This window comes from Notamacropus eugenii, chromosome 3, assembly GCF_028372415.1.
Source record: "Notamacropus eugenii isolate mMacEug1 chromosome 3, mMacEug1.pri_v2, whole genome shotgun sequence".
Classification (NCBI taxonomy): Eukaryota; Metazoa; Chordata; class Mammalia; order Diprotodontia; family Macropodidae; genus Notamacropus; species Notamacropus eugenii.
Genome location: NC_092874.1, coordinates 94,307,494 through 94,330,773, shown reverse-complemented (window position 1 = coordinate 94,330,773; position 23,280 = coordinate 94,307,494). Strand labels below are relative to the sequence as shown.

Below are 23,280 nucleotides of genomic sequence, written 5' to 3'. Positions count from 1 at the left end.
ATGAATTAGAGAGACATGGGGAAAATATGAATTGAGGAAGAGTAAAGTAAATAGTAACTGTTTACTTCTGTTACACGGGAGAAGGTGGCTGAATTGGCTGATTTGGCTTAACTATTTTTCTTCTTCATAAAAGAGGATTTGATGGAGGGACTGGCATATGCTGGGACTAAAAAAAAAGATATCAAAACTTTAAAAAAGAACGATGCTAGCTGGGTGCCTAAAAAGTAATATATTTTCATATCTGTGTTTCATAGTTTACAAAGTACATTATTAACAACAGCTCAATGAGACAGGTAGGTAAGTATTATTATTCCCATTTCATACATGAATAAAATTAGGTTAGATCAGGTGATTTCCCAAGGTCACACAGCTAATAAGTATCAGATATGGGAAGGCTGGACAGTGAAAGAGGCAAAGGGCAAAGAAAGGGGAAAAAATAGGAATACTAATGGATAACTGCCTTATCTAGGGCTAGCTCTTATTTGTCTTTTAACTGCATGTAGGCAAATTAAAATTGTCTACATTGGTATTCTGGTCTTGCACAGCTACATTCTCAGGTATCTAGCAGAAACACTGCCACTGAACTTGTTACTTTAATCAATCAACATTTATTCAAAGCTTACTACATGCTAGGCACTGTCCCAGTTCTCAAGAAGCTTACATTCCAATAAGGGAGAAAAACATGGGCAAAAGTAATACATATAAGGGTCACTGTATTGTGTTGTCGCTATTTGTCCTTCATTCTGGAAGAGGAACAGTAACCTCACAAGGGTGACATTTTGGCTCGTGAGTGAACTGGATTTAAGTGAGGCAGAACTTCAAGATGTCATCTGCCTCACTGTCTCCTCCAGAGTCACTCAAGTGCAGTGGCAAGACAAAAGTTAAAACAACTGGAAATGACCCAGGATTCAGTGGATAACTCCTTGGGAGAGAACCATAATTAGAGAGTATGACATGGATAAAGATCCAGCAAAGGATTCTGAGAAGGACCAATCAGACAGGAGAACTAAAAGAGAGCAATGTCACAAAAATCCAGAAAAGGAAAAGCAACCAGATGGACAAGTGACCATTTCTGTCAAATACTGCTAAATCAATAAGCATAAGGACTGAGCAAAGACCATTACATTTGGTAATTAAGAGATCATTGGTAATTTTGGAGAAGGCAGTTTCAATTGGATGGTGAAGTTGAAAGCCAGACTGCAGAGAGGATTTAGAAGCATGTGAGAAAAGAGGACACTGGTGCATTGGGTGTAAGCTTTTTAAGGGAATTTAGCTGAGAAAGGAAGGAAAGATGTATGTCAATAGTTAATAGGAGACAGCAGAACATAATGAAGAATTCTTCAGGATGAGGGCATCTTTGGAGTGTTTTTAGGCAGTGGGGAAAGAATAGAAGAGGTGTGTGTGTGTGTGTGTGTGTGTGTGTGTGTGTGTGTGTGTGTGTGTGTGTGTGTGTGTGTATGTGTGTATGTGTGTGAGAGGGAGGGAGAGAGAGAGAGAGAGAGAGAGAGAGAGAGAGAGAGAGAGAGAGAGAGAGAGAGAAAGAAAGGATGATAGTTTAGTCAATCTATTTCTCATCTTCAGCCCTCTCTACTGGTTCCTTCCCCTTTGTTTACTAATATGTAGATGTCTCTCCATCCTAAAATGAATCTAACCCTACTTATTCTTTCTTGTTATTTTTCTTTCACATCACTTCTAGAAAGAGTAGCTTACTCTGTTAATTCTTTTTTGGGAAGACCCTACACATGAGTCAAACCTAAGCTTTGAGAAAACACCCAAGAAGAGATCAACAGATCTGCTCTTGTTGCTGTTGTTTTGTCAATAAATTGTGTCTGACTCTCCTTGACCCCATTTGAGGTTTTCTTGGCAAAGATACTGGAGTGGTTTGCCACTTCTTCTCCACCTCATTTTACAGATGAGGAACTGAGACAAATAGTGTTATGTGACTTGCTCAGGGTCACATAGCTATTAAGTGTCTGAGTCAGGAATTGAACTCAGATCCTCCTGTCTCCAGGGCCAGTAGTCCATACACTGCAATAAAAATCTGATCTCTCTTCTAAGCTCCAGTTCCACATTTTCAATTGCCTGCTGGATAGCTCCACCTATTTTTTGCTGACACATCAAACTCAACAACTCAACATGTCCAGAACTGAACATATTATCTTTCCTCCAAAATCTAACCTTCCTCCCAACTTTCCTAACTTTGGATCCACCCAGATTCAAAACTTCAAAGTAATTTCTAATCTTTCTCTTTCATTAGATATAAAATATTCACACCCTCCACTTCATCTGGCAAATCCAATGAGTACTATATCCACAATATATTTTTTCATAGTCTTCCTCTCCATTCACATTGCCACCACCCTAGTTTAGACTCTTTTCACCTTTCACCTGAACTACTAGAGATTAACTAACTGGTCTTTCTTGCCTTCAGTCTTTCCCCTTTTCATTCTTTTCCAGTGGCTATTATTAAACTTCCTAATGTACAAATCTGATTGTCACTCACCTACCAAAAGCCTTCTCCAACATACTATTTATTGTCTACAGAGTAAAATATAAACATGTTACTGAAATTACTCTCACAAGTATCAATAAACTTCTAATTAAACAACTTAAATGGTTTTTTGGTTGTCCTTATCTGTATTAATCTCTTTGTAGCTTTTAACACTACTGACTACCCTTTTTCTTACTAGAAACTTACTTTTCCCTTGACTTTCCAAATATTAAACTCCCTTGGATCTTCTGCTATCGAGCCACTCCTTTTAAGTCTCCTTTGCTTGGCTTCTCATCCTCTTCTCAACTCCTTAAAGAAGATGTTCTAAATTGGTATTTCTTTAATCATCCTCTATTCTATCTCTCTAAATTCTTTCCCTTGGCAATCTCATTCACATCCATGGCTTCAATTATCATTCGATATAGATTATTCCTAAATCTAAATCTGTATTTCTGACCTCTCTTTCTTCTAAAATTCAGACCTACATTTCCAACTGCCTATAAGACATCTCCATCAAGTACCTAAAACATAATACAGCCTAAGCAAGCTTATTCTCTTTCCTGCTAAACTTGTTCCTTCTTCATTTGCATAAAGGCATATTACCATTCACATAGCTTCCCAAGTTCATGATATTAGGGTTATTTTTGAACACAATAGATGAGAAAAACAAAAAAGTCAAGCCAGTTAACTAAGTCTTGTCCTCGATATTTCTTGCACCCTTCATCTGTCCTTTCTGAAATCTTGTAGTACTCTGTGTAGAACTTTTTTGCTTTCATCCCCATTCTACCTTGTATTATTCTCGTTCCTGTACAATTTGAGATGACTCTACTAGGGTCTAAGCTCCTCATGGACAAAGTCTATCTCAGTTTTCATCTTTATATCCTCAGCATCTATCCTAGTTCCTTGAACAAAGAAGGCATTCATTGAATGCTGAATGGAAATGACATATTTCTTGTGCTCTATGAAAATGTTTATTTTCCACAGTAAACTTTATTATACATGATTTCTCAATCAAAATCAATGCATTAAGTAAACTAGCATTGAGAGAAATCAACATAACATTACCATGTTATTGAGATAAAATTTTTAAAATGTATTTTGTATTTTTCAAATTCAAATCTCAAGCATTTATTAAATATGACCTATGTATGATAAATTGTGCAAGCTGCTGAGGAGATACAAAATTAAGCGAAATCTCTGTCTTCATGAAGCTTATACTCTAGTTAAGGAGATGTCACACAAATAAATGCTTTAAACAGAGGTCTATTTACAGCTGAAAAATGCAAGGCAATAATATAGAGTACTAAAATGCACATGCAATACCTGTTAAAATTTCAGCATTCTATAAAAATTCTAATACTCCTTTCAAAAAACATTTTTTAAAAAACAGATTAAAAAGATTGATTTATTTAAAAAAGATAATATTATTATTAGCCTATCAGTCAATGTCAAAATTACAATAGTTAACTTCCATATCCATATTAGTTTCCATCCCCCAAAGAATAAAATTAATATCAGTCTATTTAATGCCAGTCTATTAGCTACCTGACACTGTGTCAGATTCAATGGATTTTTCTCACTCTTCTTGACTTCTCTGATTAGTTTCCCCTATTTTCACTTTCAGACCATTTAGGATCTATCTTCCAGTGTCCTAGACAGCAAAGAAATAAAAGTACTTTCTCATTTGTCCTAGGTCCAAAAGCTCTTCCTGCTCAATAGCTTCTCCCTGGTTTCCATGCTAGGGCAAATCCCACAAAAGTGTTCCACTATCTCTTCTTCCTACCCAAACAGTAAAGCATCCTGTAGCATTCAAATAATGTTCTTTCCCATTTTCCTCAACCAGTAACCAACTTAATGGTCCCACCATAGTTCTCTCTCTTATCATATCTCTATTCATATCTTGGCTCATGTCAAAGTTAGCATTCTTAAATCCTCATATATTTAAGGTATCTCTTACAGAATGTGAGGGTAGCCTGAAGGTTATAACTCTGGTACAAATATATTGACCTATGCTAACCATAGGTCCTACAGGAGATAAACCATCTTTATATTACAAAGAATGATAAGAAGCTGGATGTTGCAGTAGAAGAGCACTCAGAGGACCTGGTTTGCCACTTACTATCTACATGTTCTCTGTCAACTCTATCTACCTCTATAAACCTCAGTTTCCTCAGTCTATAAGATGAGGGGGTTGAACTACATAGCTTTTATGGTTGCTTCTACTTCCAAGTCTATGAAACTATGAATATGGTGCAGTAGTCTAGAGTAACATGACTGCAGTGGCAACTCAAATAATATAAAAATAGAATCATATCATTGTGTTCATCCTTCGTTGCTGAAGTAGACCATGTCATCAGAGAAATGATGTCATGACTTGCACTTGACTTTGTTTTGAGTGAGGAAGGGCTGTGCAGGTCACCAGCTTCACTTCTCCTCTGGAGCCATCTGAATCCAGTGACCAGATATTCATTAGGATGACTGGAGATGACCCAGGATGCACTGGGAGACCCTGGCCCCTTTAGGCCAAGGTCTTTGCAGGGACTCATTTAGGGTGAGGCAATGCCCATTCATTGAATAGGACTGTTTAAGAAGAAGCCACGGCATGGCCCCTTTAATGAGGCCCAGAAAAAGAAAGACATCAGTCTAGGAGGGAAACAGCCACAGTTACTATAGATAATCACTTTAAAACTTCTTCGGCAAGGAAGGACAAACACACAAAGCTAGGAGGGTCCAGATGAGCTCTTAGGCAGGGCCCCACTGGTGTCCCAGCTTCAGAGTGTAGTAGGTTTAAGGTTTTGGGAGAGCAGGGGAGAAATTAGCCAGTAAAACCCAGTTAACTGGGCATCCTCTGGCCATTCAAATTTACCTTCCTTTGAAGAGGAGAAGGAAGGGTAGGGGGAGGCAGATAGGAAAGGAGGAGTTGAGTCACCCGTCTCCATTCGGCCACCTCTGTCAGCTCACAGGATTGTGTTCATCCTCTGTTGCTGAAGAAGACTATGCCATCAGAGAAATGATGATATGACTTGCATTTGACTTTGTTTTGAGTGAGGGAGGGCTGTGCAGGTCACCAGCCTCACTTTTCCTCCAGAGAATCATATCATATACAAAGAAGAAAGTAGCAATGACCCACTTTCAAGAAATACATATAGTTTAAGTTGTTTTCGTGATGCTAGATTTGAATTAAACTTTCCATACTTTTCTGATTTTTTGAGACAGCTAGACAGATGAAGAGTGGAATATTTATTACCATGAACTAACTTTGGCTGTGTACATATGGGTTCTGAGCATTTAGTTAGGTTGGATGCAGGAGGATGTCAGGTATGGATGAAAAAATAGTAAATGCTGTTTAGCTTTGTTTTTAATAGATATATGAAGAAACTGGATTATTAATAATTTAGATTTAAGAGAAGACATGCCAAAGGAATGGACAGGAGATGAAAGAAGTAATGATACTGAATGAAGGAGATAAAAACATTTTGAAGAATTTTTTTGCTACTTCCATTTTAAAGTAGTGCTGTAAGAGTTGGGCAGAGATATTAAAGAAACATTTAGAGACAGTGAAATGAAATGGATAATGATTAAGAGTAGAAAGCTAAATTTAGGAGTCATCTGTATACTGATTTACGCTGATTTAGCCATATAGAGAAAGGATCCTAAGTCAGATCAAGGAAAACCAAATAACAACGAGGAGACAATCTGAAAAATCTAGTTACTTCTAAAACTATGTAATTTCTTCCTTTAGTTAATATAATTGCGAGAGAAGACAGCTGTTCCACAATTATTCTCATACACTCAAAAAATAATCAAGTTTAGACTATAAGATTACACTGGTAGCCAGAATAAAGAAGTTTCAACATTTCTATTTTTTTTTCCTGTGGAGGATAATGAATTTTGGAGAAGATTTTAAAATATTAATATGTTGTAAGATTACACTTTTGGACAAATGAAAATGACTGAACCTTTCCTACAATGTAGGAATTTAATTTTGCCATGTTTGAGTGAACTGAAAGCTTTGAATATATACTTTGGGGAACAAAAATATTTTACCACATTGGTAAAATGTTATATAAGGTTGAAAGGTTATGAAAGCATTAGATCCAAAGAACTTTGTTTTTAAACTATAGGCAGATGATATTGTTTAATTTTTCCCTAGGAAATTGTGCAGGCAAAGAAAGCACTTACCTCTCCAGGCCTCAGTTTGTAAATGAGGTTAAATGAAGTAATCTGTAAGGTCCCTTTCTAGTGCAAAATTCTATTTTTAAAAAGTCTACATATTTCACATTCTCCTCCCCCAACTACATTAAGTAGGAAAAGTTTTATATGTTAAAAGGTTTTATATATTAAAAAGAGCTACTCAAAAACACAAAACTAACACCACCACAACACAAGTGATTCTCTAATTAAATTTACAGAAATTTCATCACAACCCCATGTAGAAAATACTACTCAGGATATACATTCATGGTTTTCAACTAGGTAATTTATATCACTTATAAATCACATATTTATATGGCATATTTTAAAAAAATAAGTTAATATTTTTGAAGTTTGGAAAAAAAATATGATGCATGTTAAAAGCATATTATGAGAGAAGTGAAGTTTTTAAAATAATAATAAAAGAAGCTATGAGTTTAAAGTATTTAATAGGTACAAAATAAGCATAAATTCAAGCTCCAAATAAAATTTACATTAGAGCAATGGTTATTAAGCAGCAGAATAAAAATAAATTTAATATATTTCTGTTTTCATTGTGCTTGATTTTCAAGGAAATCTATGTTTATTCTGGGGTAGATAAATTCTAGGTAGGCATGCTACAGGGAAAAGCTTATGTTTTCTTATCTTAGAAATAAAGACAAAAATAGGAAAGGATTATGAGAAAGGAAATATAAAAAAAGAAACAGCATCAAGACAACCACTGTAGAACTAACACTAGAAGAGGACAAAACTAGTTCAAATCAGATAATATTCCTTAAGCACTTAAGCACAGTGCCTGATACACAACAGGCACTTAATACATGCTTATTCCCTTATTTCCCTTCCCTAGTTAAAAGTACAGCACAAATACAACCATCAGTGGCCTAAGAACTCTAAATGGTTCCCATCAGGTTTTGATTTGCTTTACATGGTTATCACTTGGAATTGCACCCCAAACTTCCACCACAAGTCTGTGCCTCTTCTTTGTCAGGGCTCAGAAAGAAAAGAAACTGGCATGTTCTCATGAAGACATTTTGATTAAGAATCAAACTACAACAGAGTGAAGCTGGCCAGGTATATCTTCTTGCTTATAAGCACAAAATGCTTTTGTTATGATTCCTGTGGGACAACCTACTTCACTTTTTTGGAATCATTTGTGTTTTCCCCTAACTCCTTTCATTTCTGTGTTCCTGGTTTGATAATCTGATTTTGATTTCTGTATTATTATCTCTGATTAGCACTGGGTTCCTGACTCTGTCCTAGTAACATGACTCATTAAAGGCTGGATGGCAAAGGCCAGTGCCTGCTCTTGAAACTTCCTTTCTTCTTAATTCTCTATCTCATTATCATCATACTCTATCTGTATAATTTCTGACAGTTTCTAAAACATTTTCCATGTGTTAGTTTATTTGATCATGCAGTTGAAGTGAGAACTAACTCCTCGTTCAGTTTTCTAATACTAATATGATGCTAGACCACAACTCTGAATACTTTACACGGCCGCAGGGCCTGGGCACCTACATTTCTACATGTAGAAAACTACATTTTCCCATGTGTATTTCTGACTTCTGTCACTATGGAGGGGGCTGAATTTGGGAATATTCAGGCCATCCCTAATATATCATTATCCAAAGCGTTCTTGTGACATGCTCAATTGCTCTAAGATGCTGCCAGTTAGGTTAATGCAACCTGATCTCTCTCCTGAACTCCATTTTATATGTTGCTTCTCTACAACATTGGCTTCTTAAGAGCAGGGGCTATCTCTGCTTTTCTCTTTGTAATCTTAGTGCTCATCGCGTACAGTAAGTGCTGAACAATGCTTTTCATTCATTTATTCCCCATCTATATGTTTCACAGCTATCTGAAACCTAACACATTCAAAACAGAATTCATTACACATTGTGCCTTAAACCAGTTCTTTTCCTCTAACTTCTATTATGGATAGTATTATCCTTCCATTTGCTCAGGTTCGTAAATTTGGGGGTCATCCTTGACCTCTTCTTTAATTCCCATATTTATTCAGTTACTAAGTATTGTAGAAGATTCTACTTGTACAATATCTTCTGTATGCGTCTCTTTCTAATTATGCAGGCTCTCCTCGAAGTCTTCATTAATCGAATCTCTCTAAAGTCACTGCAACAGCCTACTTGTTAGTCATCTTGCTTTTAGTCTCTTCACTCTCTACATTGACCACTCAACTGACAAACTGAAATTCCTAGAACACAGATCTGATCATATCACTTCCCTACTCCAAATTCTTCAGTGGCTCCCTATTCCCTCTAGGATAAAATTTTTTAAAAACATCTGTGGCCTGGCATTAAAATCCCTCCATAATATGGCTCTCATCTATCTTTCTAGTATTAGTTAATATTACTCCTATTTACATGCTGTCCAGACCGGACAGACAAAATTAACAGTGGTGACCTGTACACAATTCTCCATCTTTTTCCTCTGTGACTTTGCACAGATGGTCCCCCAAGTCTGCAACGTGCTCTCCTCACCTCCCACTCTAATAATCTCTAGCTTCCTTCAAAGCAGGCCTCAGACATCACGTCCCACACAAGGCCTTTTCTGAATACTCCACCCCAAGGGGTTAGTACTTTCTCCCTCTTACATTTACAATGTACAACTTGGTGTACACTTTGTATTTACTCGTTTGGTTAAATGCTACACCTCTCCAGATAGCTGGGAAGCTGTTAGCTCCTTAAGAGTAGAGGCTATTTTGTTTTTTGCTTTGTAGCCCCAGCACTCAGTACAGTATAAGTGCAAGAGTGTTTACATTGAGGAAGAGTAGCTCATATTAGTAGTCAAATGGCAAAAGTGAGGATTCAGGACTGAAACAGAAAAGAGGGGTTAATGTGGGCTGAGATGACTTCTGTGAGACAGAAGTATAAGGCATAAATCATAACAGAAATCAACAAGTACGTACTATATGCCTACTCATCATGGAAAGGGACTCATGTTGGAAGAGTCAACAGGATCTAATGACTAGGTAAAACATTAGCAAAGAAACAAATGAGGTCCTCCAAAGAAGGGAATTAGAAAATATTCAAAGGCCAGTGGCTGAAAAAGAGCTCCAAAATTACAGGCCCTGGACTGTCAGGCTGCCAGGATGATTGATACTGGAGCAGCAGCCCATGCTGCTGGGCAGAGTGAAAAGATTGTTAAATAGTGAGGTAGGAAACACGTGGGGCCCAATGTTCCCATTAGCACCTATGACCTGTACGGCTGTGGGGACAAGTTACTTTACCTCTCTTATTCTTAGTTCCTCATCTGTAAGATGAGGATAATGAAAGCATTTAGTTCATGGAGTTGTTAGGAAAACTCACTGAAATTGCTATGCAAATCTTTAAAACTGTATGTCAGCTCTTATCGTGGCTGCAATCTCTTTCTTTAAAGCAAAAACTAGACCAACCAAGTCAGCAAAATTTTCAATAAATGTGTTTTTAAAGTGTAAGCTAGCTTCTCATGAGAGGAGACAACAAAAAATTCAAGTTCAAGTTGAGGACATCAATGGCACTTACAAAACCACTGTTGTGAGGATCAAATGAGATAATATGTCAAGTGCATTGCAAACCTAAAGCTGCCACATAAACGACAGTTATTAGTGTTATTTTTATTTCACTAAAATTGCTTTTTGTGGCCAATTTGGAAGCTACCAAAAATTAGAGACAAAACAAATGACAGCTGGACATGACAAGTTCACGTTCTTGACCATTTCTAAACATTTCATTTCAAGGAAAATGAAGAATAGGCTTGAGAGGAGGGTAATGAACGCCTGATATGAGCAAACAGACTGGAGAAGCTTGACACAACACGGAGCTGGGTAGCACCAAACTCAGATGACTAGACTTCAGTCATCGGAATCAAGTTTCCAACAAGGACATTTGAGAGAATGGGCCTCAAGAGAGACATTCTGGAAAGCAATAAAGGAAAGCGATAAAAATGCAGCCTGAGATTAAACTGGATCCTCCACCTGTCCCCTCCCCCCAACAGGACTCTCACCCTCTATAATTAGAGCTCAGTAAGCTCGCCTTTTCCATAACATTAGCACAAGAGCAATCACAGCCACAAAAGAGAGACCTTAAAGCCTTTCCACTCGGATAATGTACTTTGTAAGCAAGCCACCACATTTCCTCTGCATGAAGAAAAGCCTTCCAGTTCTTCAGTTACTTACTGGATATATTTTTAGTCTTCTGATGTTGGAGCGAATTACATTTTTAGTTGAGAAGGGTTTCTCACCACTCTGGAGATATGGTTTATTCTTCCAACTTTATTTACACTGCCAATTTCATTTGTAACAGCATGATCCATTTAGCAAATGAATATATTGCTTTACGCACTTTTTATGAAAAGATTAAGTGACTAAAATATACTAAGTGCAATTAAAATGAACATGAATATACTTTGAAAAAGCATAAAATACCATTCAGAGACAAGGAGGCATTATGATCATTAGTATGGTGTTATTATGACTACATACATATGTATCTGATGGAAGAAGTCACTTCAACATTTATTAAGCACCTAATACATTCGAAGTACCCTACAAGGCACTGGAGGAGATTACAAAGGTTAGATGATGTACTGCTTGCCTTCTTAGTGGGTGGGGGGAGAGTCAGGAAGGAGCAAATTTGAAATTTAAAAATTTTTTAAATGAATGTTTAAAATAAATAATTTTTTAAAGTTAGATAATAACAGCTCACATCTATATGACACTTCAGAATTTAGAATTCAATCCAATTATCATTAAGTGCCTATTCTGTGTTACATGCTGGGGATACAGGGAATGAAATAAAACAGTTCCTGTCCTTGAAGAGCTTTTATCTGCAAAGTAGATCTAAAGTTTGTAATGTAATTCTAAGAGGAAGACAGCCACCAACAACTGGGGTGACTACAAAAGGCCTCATATAACCATAGCTAACATTTATACAGTGCTTATATGTGCCCAGCTAAGTGCTTTACAATTATTATCTCATTTTATCCTCACTTCAACTCTGGAAAGTAAATGCTATTAATATCCCCATTTTATAGATGAGGAAACTGAGGCAAACAGAGATTAAGTGACTTGCCCAGGGTCAAACAGCTATTAAGTGTCTGAGGCTGAATATGAACTCAAGTCTTCCTGATTTCAGCGCCAATGCTCTATCCACTTCACCATCTAGCTGCCAAGGAAGTGGCATCTGAACTCTGCTTTGAAGGAAATGAAAGGTTATAACAGGTGGAGTTGAGGAAGGAGTACATTTTCAGATGTGGGGAACCATCCATGCAAAGTCACAGAGGGAGGTGGTGGAATGTTACATATAGGTTAACAATTAGCAAGCTCATCTGACTGAACTGGATGGCATATGAATGGAAGTAATATTAACTAGTATTAGAAAGGTAAATCAACCATACTGTGGAGGGCTTTTAATGCCAGGCTATGGATTTTGGTTTTTCTCCTAGAGGGAGTGGGAAGCCCCTGAGGAGTTGTGAGCAGGGGTAAGAGGCAGGTAACATGGTCAGGCAGAGATGACCTTGGTTTAGATCCTGACTATGCTATTACCTATGCATGACTCTGGAGAAGTCCCTTAACCTCTCTGTTTCCTCATCTGTAAAATGAAGGCATTGGATTAAATTATTTCCAAGGTCCCTTTGAGCTCTCAATCTATAATTTTATCATCCTATTATCACTGTGGCAGCTGTATGGAGGAAGATGAATTGTAGAATGAAGAGATTAAAAGCAAGAAGACCAAACAGGAGGTTACAGCAACTGTTTAGGAGACAGATGATACAGACAAAGTAAGGCAGAATCTCTGTAAGTAGAGAGAATGGGATGGATATATGAGACATTGGATAGGAGAATGGAGAAGACCAGCCATTTTATTGAGAAGAAAACAATGGCTCAAGATAGATTAAGTAACTCAGTGAGGGTCATACAGCTAGGGTGGGTCAAAGATGGTACTTAAACCCACCTATGACTCTTAGTTCAGTGTTCTATCATGTCATATTAGATTCATCTCTGCCCCCATGGAACTTAAGGTCTCACTGGTGCTAGTAGGAGCAGCAGAGTTCGTACAACATCCTATGTATACAACATATATCCCCACCTACAGTTAGAATTTCTAGTTACTGAGACCTTATTGACAAAAAGAAATTTGAACTAGCTATGGGAGAAAATCAAACTACCATGGACGCAGGAGCAGTGAATCCAGTGTTTTGGTCAACATGATAGTAGTGAATATCCATAACCAGTCTAGGAGGGTGTGAATATGGACAATGGACTACCAACTAGCATGGCCCATCCTTTTTAGCTATAGGCCAAAGTTGTGCTACTCACAAACTCTATAAAGATGTGATGATTTTGTCTTCAAAATACCTCTGGTCCACCAGACGTCACTAACCCTCACATTATACACAACAACCATTCACAATTCACTATCCCGAATTTGCCTATAAAGGCTCTATGAAGAGGGAGCATTTGTAAGAGTAAGAAGGAGAAATGAAATAGGTTACACCTAATATATAATGAGGTAATCCTGTCCTACTAGAAAGATGATGAATGTTAAGGTCTTTTGTGTGTTCCTAGAGAAGTTACTATTGGATTATGTTTTGGTTAGGTAGTATCTTCCCCACAGAATCAGAGACATTCTATTTTTAGAGCCAGAAAACATTTTAGCAATTGTCTCATTTAATTCTTGTATTTTGTGGATAAGGAAACTGAGGCCCAGAGGGCTTTGGGGACATAGCTGGTTAGTGGCTGAGTGGGACTAGAACTTAAGTCTCTTGCTTACTAGTACAATAACATCTTTCCACTATCCCAGAATTTGATTTCTCACCCACTGGTCAGGATAGAGTGAGTTGGACAGGCTTGCTGGAAAAATGTTTAAAAATAAGGGAATTCTAATTGAATAGAAGGTGAATGATTGGGAAATGTTAGGTCGGAGACCACCAAAACTGTCTGCAGATGAGGAACGGAACATCTGGGGGCGAAGGTTTGTTTACCTGGAGTAAAGAGGGTTGGACTATAAAGTCCATGCACCTAAGCCAGGGGTAGATGAGAGGGGACAGAGGCAAGTGGGAGGACTCCAGTAAATGTATTAATGATAAAGAGCACGTTGGAGTGAAGGTGCTGTAAAGCCTCTTAGAATCCCCAGCTCCCTTCAAGGCTTCCTTCGCAAGGCCCTTCTTGATCATCTTCCATCTTCGTGCGTTCTCCCCTCACAGTCTCTAAAATTACTTGGCATGCTTTTCCTATTCACAGCCTTGTGTATATGTTGCTTTCCCCAGTACAATGAAAGCTCCTGAGGGCAGGGACTGCCAAAGGGCAGCACCTAGCATAGTGCCCCTGTGCAGCAGGCAATGTAGAAATGCTTCTGGAGTCAAACCCAATCTCAACCATTATATTGCACTCTCCAGTTTGTGGCACTCTCCTGACTGACTTTTTGTAGCATTCAACTGATTGAAAAAATAAGATATTAGTCTTTCAAAGCATTTTCTTATCTACTAGATCTAAGAATGATATGGCTGAAAAAAAAAAGACATGCAATTTTAAAATAGTGTAAAAATGGGATAAAGTAGATGATAGTTTCTAATTATTCATACAGGAGATGACCAGGATACCAAGTAAAGGAAAAGGTAACATGGAAATAGGAAAAGGAACAAGGCTTTGAATGTGAGTTTTATGATATTCTGTACTGTTACCGTGGCAAAGCATCCAAGAAGGGAGAAAGACTAGAAGAGATACAAAGCTGGAGAAAGGAAATCAACGAGACAAAAGTCAATTATGGACTCACTGTAAAGAAAGCATAGCTAAAATCACTGGAACATATCTTAGCTAGAAGATTCGTAGATTTAGAGTGCAAATGTACCTTAGCAATTTAGCCCAAGTTCATTTTAAATTTGACGAAACTGAGAACCAGAAAGAGATAATGATTTTTACCCAGGATTATACTAGTGCCAGTAGTGAGTGGCACATCGGAGGCTAGAATCTAGGTCACTTGACTCTTGGTCCAGTGTCCACTGTACTATACGAAAGCTAGGAGAAGATGGAGAGGAAAGGGGGGTTTCAAATGAAAGGGAAATTGAGGATCAGAAGATAAAGGTGTCAGTTGTAATAAAAAGGTCAAGTGGTATAAGAGCAGACCGAGCCTTTGGATGTAGTTAAAGAGCATAATTGATATTAAACCAAATAGGAGAATTTTGTTCTCAACAGTCAAGTTTTTCGTGATGCTTTGTGGATGGCCATTGCTGTCTTCCCTAAATTGAAGGCCAAATGCCAAACTTTAAAGTGTCCTAGTTTCCATTAAACTTTAGGATCGAGAGTAGATTAATCCAAGCCTTTTCTTAAAACTACCTGACAGATCTAGACAGTGATCTCAATAATCTTGAATGTGAACAGGAAAAGCAAGGTAAGAAAGCTGCTCAAGGTGGATGGAGCTGAGTCAATCAATATCCTTTTCTTATGGTGGGAGACAGTATGATGGGTGCAGATAGTAAGATAAGAGGGGAAGAGATGAATTACTAATGAGGAAGACTAGTTAGTAGCGGGTATACAGCTGAGACAGCATTTGGTTAGCAGGGAGCTACAACAATGAGCAGCTTGAAAAAAATGACTTTAATTATTGACGCTGTTATTTTAGCTCTTTCCTGAGTGTGGGAAAGCTGCTTCCAAACTGAAGTGAAGGTAGGATGAAAAATTCAGAAGCAAGAAATAGATAAGGAGAAAAAACAAACCAGGATCAAGGGTGGCTGAGATGGCAATAGAAAATTACTGGGATAATGTTTTAAGACTCTTGATAAAGAGAAAACAGGAAAAGAAACAAATATGGTTTTAATGAGAATAGCTTTGAGGCTTGGAAAGCATATTACCTATATTAGCTCAGTGGAACCTCATAACAATTTTGTGATGTAGGCACTCTGGGTACTATTGTCACCCCCATCTTGGAGATGAAGAAACTGAGATGCAGAAACTTGCCCAAGGTCAAACAATTATTGTGTCAAAAAAGTGGTTTAAACTAGGGTCTTCCTGACTCCAAATCCAGTACTCTATCTACTACTCAGTTGGACTATGCTTCCATAACCATTATCAGCTCAAAGAGTCGGCTGATTATTTAAGGGTGGCAAAATGGTACAATGAAAACAACACTGGCTGTGGGTTCAGAAGAACTGAGTCTCACTCTTACTCACTACTAAGTGACTAAGTTTACTTAACTGTTTTGCTCCTCAGTTTCCTCATCTAGAAAATAAAGGGGCTGGACTACATGACCTCTAAATCCATGATGCTACAATGAATAATGTGTGGTTAGGTGACTTACAAAGAGAACAAACCCATGCCCTGGAATGACTCTGCAACCTAAGACAGGTAAGTAAGAGAAAAGAAAAAATTTAAACCTATATATGGGAATGACAGGTGTTTCTTTAAAAATCAGTTTAGCAAATGTACCAAGAACCTACTACTTACAAGGCATTGTGTTAGGCATTGGAGATACAAAAATCTTCAGCCAAAAGTCCCTACTACTTTTAAGAAGCTTATGTTTTTGGTTTTCCAAAAGTGGCAAAAACTTGATTCTTCTAAGATACCTAAAGAGCGATTTATTTCCAAAGATACTGGAAGTTGAAACAAAGTTACTTACTTACTGCCAGCATGACCTTAGGCAAGTTTTGGACTTTAGTTTCCTTGTCTATACAAGGAAAGGGCTCAACTAGAGGTCTGAGGTCCCTTACAGATATAAAGGCTGTGATCCTATGAAATCCTCTGAAATGAATGGCACAGTACTGGGAACATAGTAGGGGTTCAAAAAAACCTTCTTGAATTAAATATATCCTTAGTTGTTTCACAGTAAAGCTTTCTTATTTTTTCTTCTTATTGAAACAGATTTTTAAACAACATTCTCCTAGTCCCTCCTACTCTTCTCTCTCTACTCCTTACCTCCAACTCACCCCCAATTCCTGAGTACATTCATAAACAATTAAAAGGGAGAAAACACTATTTCTAGTAATAGGCACTTGATGTTTGGTTACACATGTATTTTTGTACCTAATGCTTTAGATACATGAAAGACATTAATACGTGATACAAAAAAAAGTTTAGAGGTTAAAAGGAGACCTCCTGGACAGAAGTGAAACTATTATCCACGTTGGCAACATCAGTTCTCAGGATATTTTAAAAGTATAATGTCCAGCTGCTTCTGCAAAGCTTGTTTTTTGTTTAAACAAATGTAAAATTCTGTTTGATGTTCATTCCCCCCCTCCCCATTTTGGATGAATAAGCAATTTAAAAGTTCAATGGAAACAAAGCAGTGCTATAAAGACTCAATCACTCCACCACTGCAAAGGGAACTCAAGTAGAAAGCAGCACAGTGCCTCTTTTTGCTCAGCTCTGTTACAAATCATTGTTTAATTCTCCTTGAAAATCTAGAAAAGTTGGACAGAGCTGCCGCAGGTGAAAGTTATGAGGGTAAGGTAGAAGCAGACCGTCTAGATGTGAAATCCTCAACCCCTAAAGTGAATTCAGACTAGCTACTTAAGTCAATGAATACAGATGAACTTAATAGCAGTAGAATGAAAGGTAGAATATGTACTCTGAAAGTAGGCAATAGATGCTCCATAAACTGAAATGAGACAATTAAATTACACATAGCATATGAACTTGTTTTTTGGAAATGCCTTATCTTTTCAAAAATAAAGAGAAAATTCTAACTAGAATTTAGGAGGATCCTGACAGATTAAATTGGTTTTATATCCTTCAGTAAAAAGCAAACAATCTCAAGAGGCCTATGTACTTGGTGTATTAATTGACAATGATCTTAACTAAAATGTTCCTCATTTTTCCTCTTTTCCCTTCAATATTCTGAAAACCAAAAATAGACAAGATACAGATTATGACAGTTATAGAACAAAGGTAACTTGTTTTAGGCTTTTAAAGCCCTTGTGAAAGAGACCAGGCTATACATCATTCCACACACAGAGGTCACAATTTGACTCTACGTATGAGTAAATCTATGTATATAAAGACATTTTACTGTGTTCATATTGAAAACGCCAGGTTATTTTTCAGTGGGATGAAATAACCAAGTTACAGTAAAAATTTATACTACGCTATTTCAACTCACTGAAGATACTGAATAAAGCAATTCAAATTTTATGATCGTTTATTTTAAAACAATTTTCAGTGAGATGCGTCAGTGGAATTGCTGCAATGTGGCTAAAACCAGGAGAAAAAAAAAGCAGGGATCTGCTTAATATCATAAGGCTAATAAAATGTGTGGTTTACTTAAATCATCTGACAGTGAATGAACAGGATCAAAGTAAAGTTGGCACTAAGACAGCATCCACATGGCACATTCTTTGTTTCAGGGCTTCAGTCTATCAGCTTTTGGGGAGAAAATGTAAACCCCATTTATAATATTTTTATAATGGAAGAGTATCCTTAGTTTTAATTTCCCAAACTGTCAAGGTGTTTTGTATGAAGCCATAATATTAAAAAAGATGCCTAGACTTAAAAAAAAAATACTGTCCAACTCTGATCCCTTCATACTCAGTAATAAGTATTAGTTTTTAACAGAATAAAAGCTCATTCTTTTTTAATTCTAACAGCTTCAGCAAAAGATCCAAGGAACTGCTTTAGAGAAGGCTAGGTCAAAATAAAGGAAAAAAAGGATAGGTGGAGAGGCAATAGAAATGATGCTGGGCGCCGGTTAAGTCAAGTAAACTGGAAAGCAATTCAGTAAGAAGACACTCATTTTCTACAGAATTTTCCTCTTTAAAAGGGGGAGGGGGGTCACAAGTAAGGTAACCTAGCAGCTCGGTGGACTTTAAAAAGCCAGGGCGCGGACACCTAAGTATGAAATGACGACATATACAAGAATGAACTGCACCGTATCTAGTCATACTTGGAGTTGTTCAGCCAGTAAAGGACAAAAGGACCTCCGGAAAGCACTGGGCTTAAGGTGGCTGGATCCCTCACCGCCACCACCCCTCCTCCAGCGAGGATTTATGTCCCCCACTGCTGGCATCCCTCTGTGCCACGGCTCTGCCCTCGCCACCCCGCGGACCGGGCACCATCGCCCATCCGCGGCAGACGGCCGGCCGGGGCTGCCAGGGGACGAGCTCGTGGGCATCCCTGGACCAGCGGATCGGCCCGGGAGGGGGAAGGGCGGGGTGGGGTGGGGTGCATCCCCCGCCCCCGCCCCTCGCTCTTCAGCTCGCCGGCTGCGGTTCGTGCCCGGCAGCAGCCCCCAGCTTCGCCTCGCCTTCTCCGCGGTCCGTGGGAGCGAGGCAGGGAGGCGGGCTGGGGGGGGACCCCAGGGTGAAGTTGCAAGCTCAGCCCGGGCGCATGTCCGAGATAACCACAACCCCCCGGGGAAGGAAAGGCCCCCGGACCGCGGAGGGGGTCGGGAGCCGCACAGCCTCGCTCGCTCACTCACCTTCCTCTTCTAACTCCAATTTCTCCAGCATGCCGGCTTCGGCGGTTCCCGGGGCTGCTGCCGCTGCAACTGCTGCTGCCGCCGCGGCCGCTGCTACAGCCGCCTGAGGAGGAGGAGGAGGAGAGGGGGGAGAGAGGAGAAGAGGGATCAGCATTCAGACCCGGGCTGGAGGAAGTCCCGCGGACCTGCCGCGGCCGCCCGGCGGGGACTCGAGGTGGGCTGGGCGGCGGGGAGGGGGCGGCGGGGGAGGGCCGCGGCCGGGGCTCGGCCTGACAGGGCTCGATTTCTCCGGTCTCACCCGCCGGGGCGGGGCGGGGGCGGAGCTTCTGGACTCGGGCCCTCCCCTAGCCCCGCCCTCAGTCCCAGGGCCCGCCCCTGAGGGCGGAGCCGGGGGCCGGCAGCACCTCCCCGCCAAGCTCTCCTGGGAGGCGCAGCAACGCTGCTGCCTCGCCACCGCGGCGGGAGGGGGTTCTGGGGACCCGCCCCCTATCCGGACAGTCCACCTCCCTCCTCCCCTCCGCGAGCCTCCTCCGGGTGTCGCAGCCGGGTCTTCTCACCGCGGGGAACTCCCCCTCCCCGGAGCCCCGAGGGCCGCTCCGCGCCGAGCAGGTACCCGGGGCCACCAACGGAGACCTCACACCCCCTTCTTCCCCCGCCTCCCCCACCCCGGGCTTCTGCCCTCTCCAGCTCCCCTCCGTCCTCCGTTCCCCCCGCCCTTCTCGGGTGGAATGGTCCGTCTTGCTGCAGTGGTCTCAGCCTCTCCTTCCCCCCCTCCGCTCTTGGTATCTACCCATGGGGGGAGGGAAAGGAGGGAGACAGTAAGAGCGAAAGTGGGGGAGTGGGAGGGGCTATGTTTTGGTGAGTGGTTTTTTTAGGGGGGAGTGGAGGTGGCGAGAAGGCGGAGGAAAGGCCGTGGCACGGAGCCCCGCTGCCTTGGTCAGGTCGCGACTCCGCGCTGGCCTCTTCCGTTCGGCCGGTCCTTCCGCAGCCCCTCCTCCCGGGCCCGGCAGGAGCCAGCGAGCGAGCCAGCGAGCCAGAGCCCCTTTCTTACCACTTCTCCCCTTTCCTTCCCCGTCGCCCGCGGGTAGTACGGTCCGGTAGGTTTACGCTCCTCTGGTGTCGGCCCAAACCATTTGCAGGGAGGGGGGGGCAGGATGGAGGCCTTCGAAAGGGGAGGAGGGATAGTCTCTAAAAGGAGCGGTTGGAAGGGTTCCTGCTGTCAGAACTGCGGGAGGGGGAAGGCTACCGCATTTCCTACCATTTTTTGGAAGGGACACCCCAACCTCTTTCCGTTGCCCCCACCCACCCAAATGTCCATCCCCGTCAGCCTCCCCCCAGCTGCCCGGGCCCCCGTCCCACTCTGCTTTTACTTGGCTCCCACCCGAAGCAGCCCATAGTGGCGAGGCCTCCTGGGACCTGCGAGTCTCCGAGCGGGCCCAAGCCTTGGTATCGCTAACAGATCTAAATCTGGCCAGGCCACGCCTGCTAGCCTGCATCTGCAGGATCCGAGGCCAAGTGCGGTTGGCAGGCATCGCAGCGGCTGCGTGAGAGGAGCTGGGAAAGCTGGGCTGGGCCAGGACACCGGGAGCGTGTGTGTGACCTGCCCGCTTCTGGCCCTTGGGCAGGATGTCTTGTCTGCTTTGCCGAATTCGGGGACCCTGCCCCCCTGATTGGAGGAGCTGTCCCTGTTCCTGGCCTCTCTCCATCCCTCAGAAGGAGTTACATGTAATCGCTGTGGGCATCCTTGCTGGGGAGGGGGAGAGAAGCAAGGAGTCACTGGAGGGTTTAACGAACAAGGTCCTCCCGACAGTAAGAGCAACTTTTTTGCTGTTGTCTCTTTATAAGTCAGCTAGTTAAGTGACTACTGTGTGCCAGGTACTGTGCCTGCTCTCAAGTTCACCAACCTAAAGGGCAGAAAACACCCAAACAACTGCATACAAACAAGATAAGGAGTCCAGAGGGAAGGCACCAAGGTTAAAGAAGACTGGGAGAGGCTTCTTTCTTAGAGAAGATGGAATTTTAGCTGAGACCAGAAAGAAGTCAGAGAAACTAAGAGGCTGGAGATGAGGAGACATAGAATGTAGGGCAGACTGAGAGAATGTTAGAGTCTGGAGAAAGTGGTGGAATTGTCTTGTGCCAGAAACAGCAAGGATGCCACTGTCACTGCATCAGAGTTATGGAGTGAGGTATGAGGAGATTGGAAAGGTTGGAAGGGGCCCGTTTATGAAGGGCTTTAAAAGTCAAAGAGGATGTTATATTTGATCCTGGAAGTCAGGGAAGCCCTGGAGCTGAATGATTATGGAGCAGTTTTCTGTGCCCACAGTTTACCCATTTCTTGGCTCTTTATGCCCTCCTTTCAGAAAAGGAGTAATGTGAAAAATTAATAGTTGAAATTTTTATAGGATATCTCTTTAAAGTTTATACATACAAAAGAAGAGATGCATCTCAAATCTGTTTTTCTGCTCATTGTAAAAGTTCCTCTAGAGCAGTAACATTTGAAATATAGCTACAGAAATGACTGAAGGCAGTGTCTTACATGCTAAAGGAAAGGTTTGCTGTTGCAGTACAACTGAAACATACCCCTGGATATGTCAGAGAGAACTGCTCTCAAGAGACTAGAGAGAAGCAATGTGATGGGGAGATACTAAGCTCTAGAGGGGGAAACAACAGAATTTGTCCAGTTTATAGTCTATTCCAAGATAAGCGCTCTGCTCTGAGGGAAGGGATGAAGAAGCCTTGTTCAAATAATGATAGACTGAATCTAGGACCAGAAGGGACCTCAGAGGTCATGCAGTCCAACCCTTCTTTTTCCAGAGGAAACTGAGGTTCAGGCTGTGATTTGCCCAGGGTCATACAGGTAATAAGTAGCAGAGCTCAGGTATTGTGACCCCAAATTTAGTGTAACTCTCCAGTAGCTTCTACTGCAAAAGTCTAGTTTTACTGGATTTGTGGAGAAAGATAAGAGCAGGGTCAAATAAGCATGAGACTAAGGCATAGGTGGAAATGACTAAAAATGATAATGAGGTTATTACATCAGGAAACTCTATGGTGTTAGTAGATACATGGAAGCTACATGTGTGATGACTTTTTGGTTGTTAAAAGCTGGAGAATCAACTGTATTCTAAAATAGCAAAAAGTTAAGAGGCAGCAAATTTAGTCAAAAATTGTTTAAAGACTGTGCAAATACAAGAGTACATGTTCTTTTCACTTCTTAAGCTTAAAGAAAAATCTTAAAGTAGCTGATGCAAGTAAGTACGATCACCTCTAACTAAATTATTTAGAGACTACTTATGCAGTATGTAGAATACCAATGAGCTTCTCTTTCCTGCTGCCTTCCTGTAGAGTGGTTCATTGGCTTAGTTAGACTTCTTCCATCTGGTGGAAATGTAAAGAGGAAGGAGGAGCAATCAGGCCTGTTCACTAGGGAAAGTTCATTGTGCTTATTATCTGCCAATCCCTTTAGTTAGGGGGTTATCTTTTTTGGTTTTGTTTGTTCCTGGACCCCTCTGGCAGTCTAGTGAAGCCTGTGGACTCCTCAGAATAATGTTTTGAAATGATTTTAAAATGCATAAGATTACAAAAGGAAGCCACTTAGTTGCAATACAGTTAATTTATTTTTCAAATGCTTGGGCCCCAAGGTTAAGAACTCTTCTCCAAGGTTAAGAACTCGTGTTTAAATATTTAAGCATTTGCTTGATTTAGATTCTTTTTGGGTAAGAAGTTGAAGCTTAGTCATTTAAATGAGTTTTGATGAATATCACATTTCATTTATGCCTTCCTTTCCCTGTTACTACTAATATTCAAAATGAAATTTAAAGCATTGAGAGCTTGTAGCTACCTTAAGAAATGACTGGCAGCAAGCAGTCTGGTTTTAGTAGCCTGTGGCAAAGTTACTAACTCATGATTTCTCACTCTGGCATTGATACTAGTATGGAACTAGGATTCTAGGCCTGTCTTATTTTAGTATACGTACTTCTAGAGAGCTTTAACTGCAGAAATAGACTATAGATGTTGCCATCCTGAAAGACTATATAAAATAGTGCTTTTGTACAGGAAACAATTGGTGAATTATTTAGGGTACAGCAGTGGAAAACATTTGCTCCACTTGCTGTAACCAATTAATATGGAAATCTTTTGCTTAGACTATCCCTTACTCACCTGATTGAACCTCCCTGAACTCTGCTTTAT

The 23,280-nt window shown here is 40.6% G+C and overlaps 1 protein-coding gene across 10 annotated transcripts in view; it reads right to left on the bottom strand.

Moving 5' to 3' along the window:
• The window catches only part of PRKAG2 (protein kinase AMP-activated non-catalytic subunit gamma 2), a 452,122-nt gene that overhangs the window by 75,883 nt on the left and 352,959 nt on the right, over positions 1-23,280 (bottom strand). For 7 of the 10 annotated variants that reach the window (XM_072652167.1, XM_072652170.1, XM_072652171.1 and 4 more), the window contains one exon: positions 19,093-19,195. The exons of 1 other annotated variant lie outside the window; for it this stretch is intronic. In XM_072652167.1, coding sequence (XP_072508268.1) covers positions 19,093-19,195 — 103 coding nt within the window. Of the gene's footprint in view, positions 1-19,092; positions 19,196-19,649; positions 19,820-20,143; positions 20,227-23,280 lie in introns of those variants that run through there. 2 more of the 10 variants (XM_072652175.1, XM_072652174.1) reach the window with 2 other exon arrangements.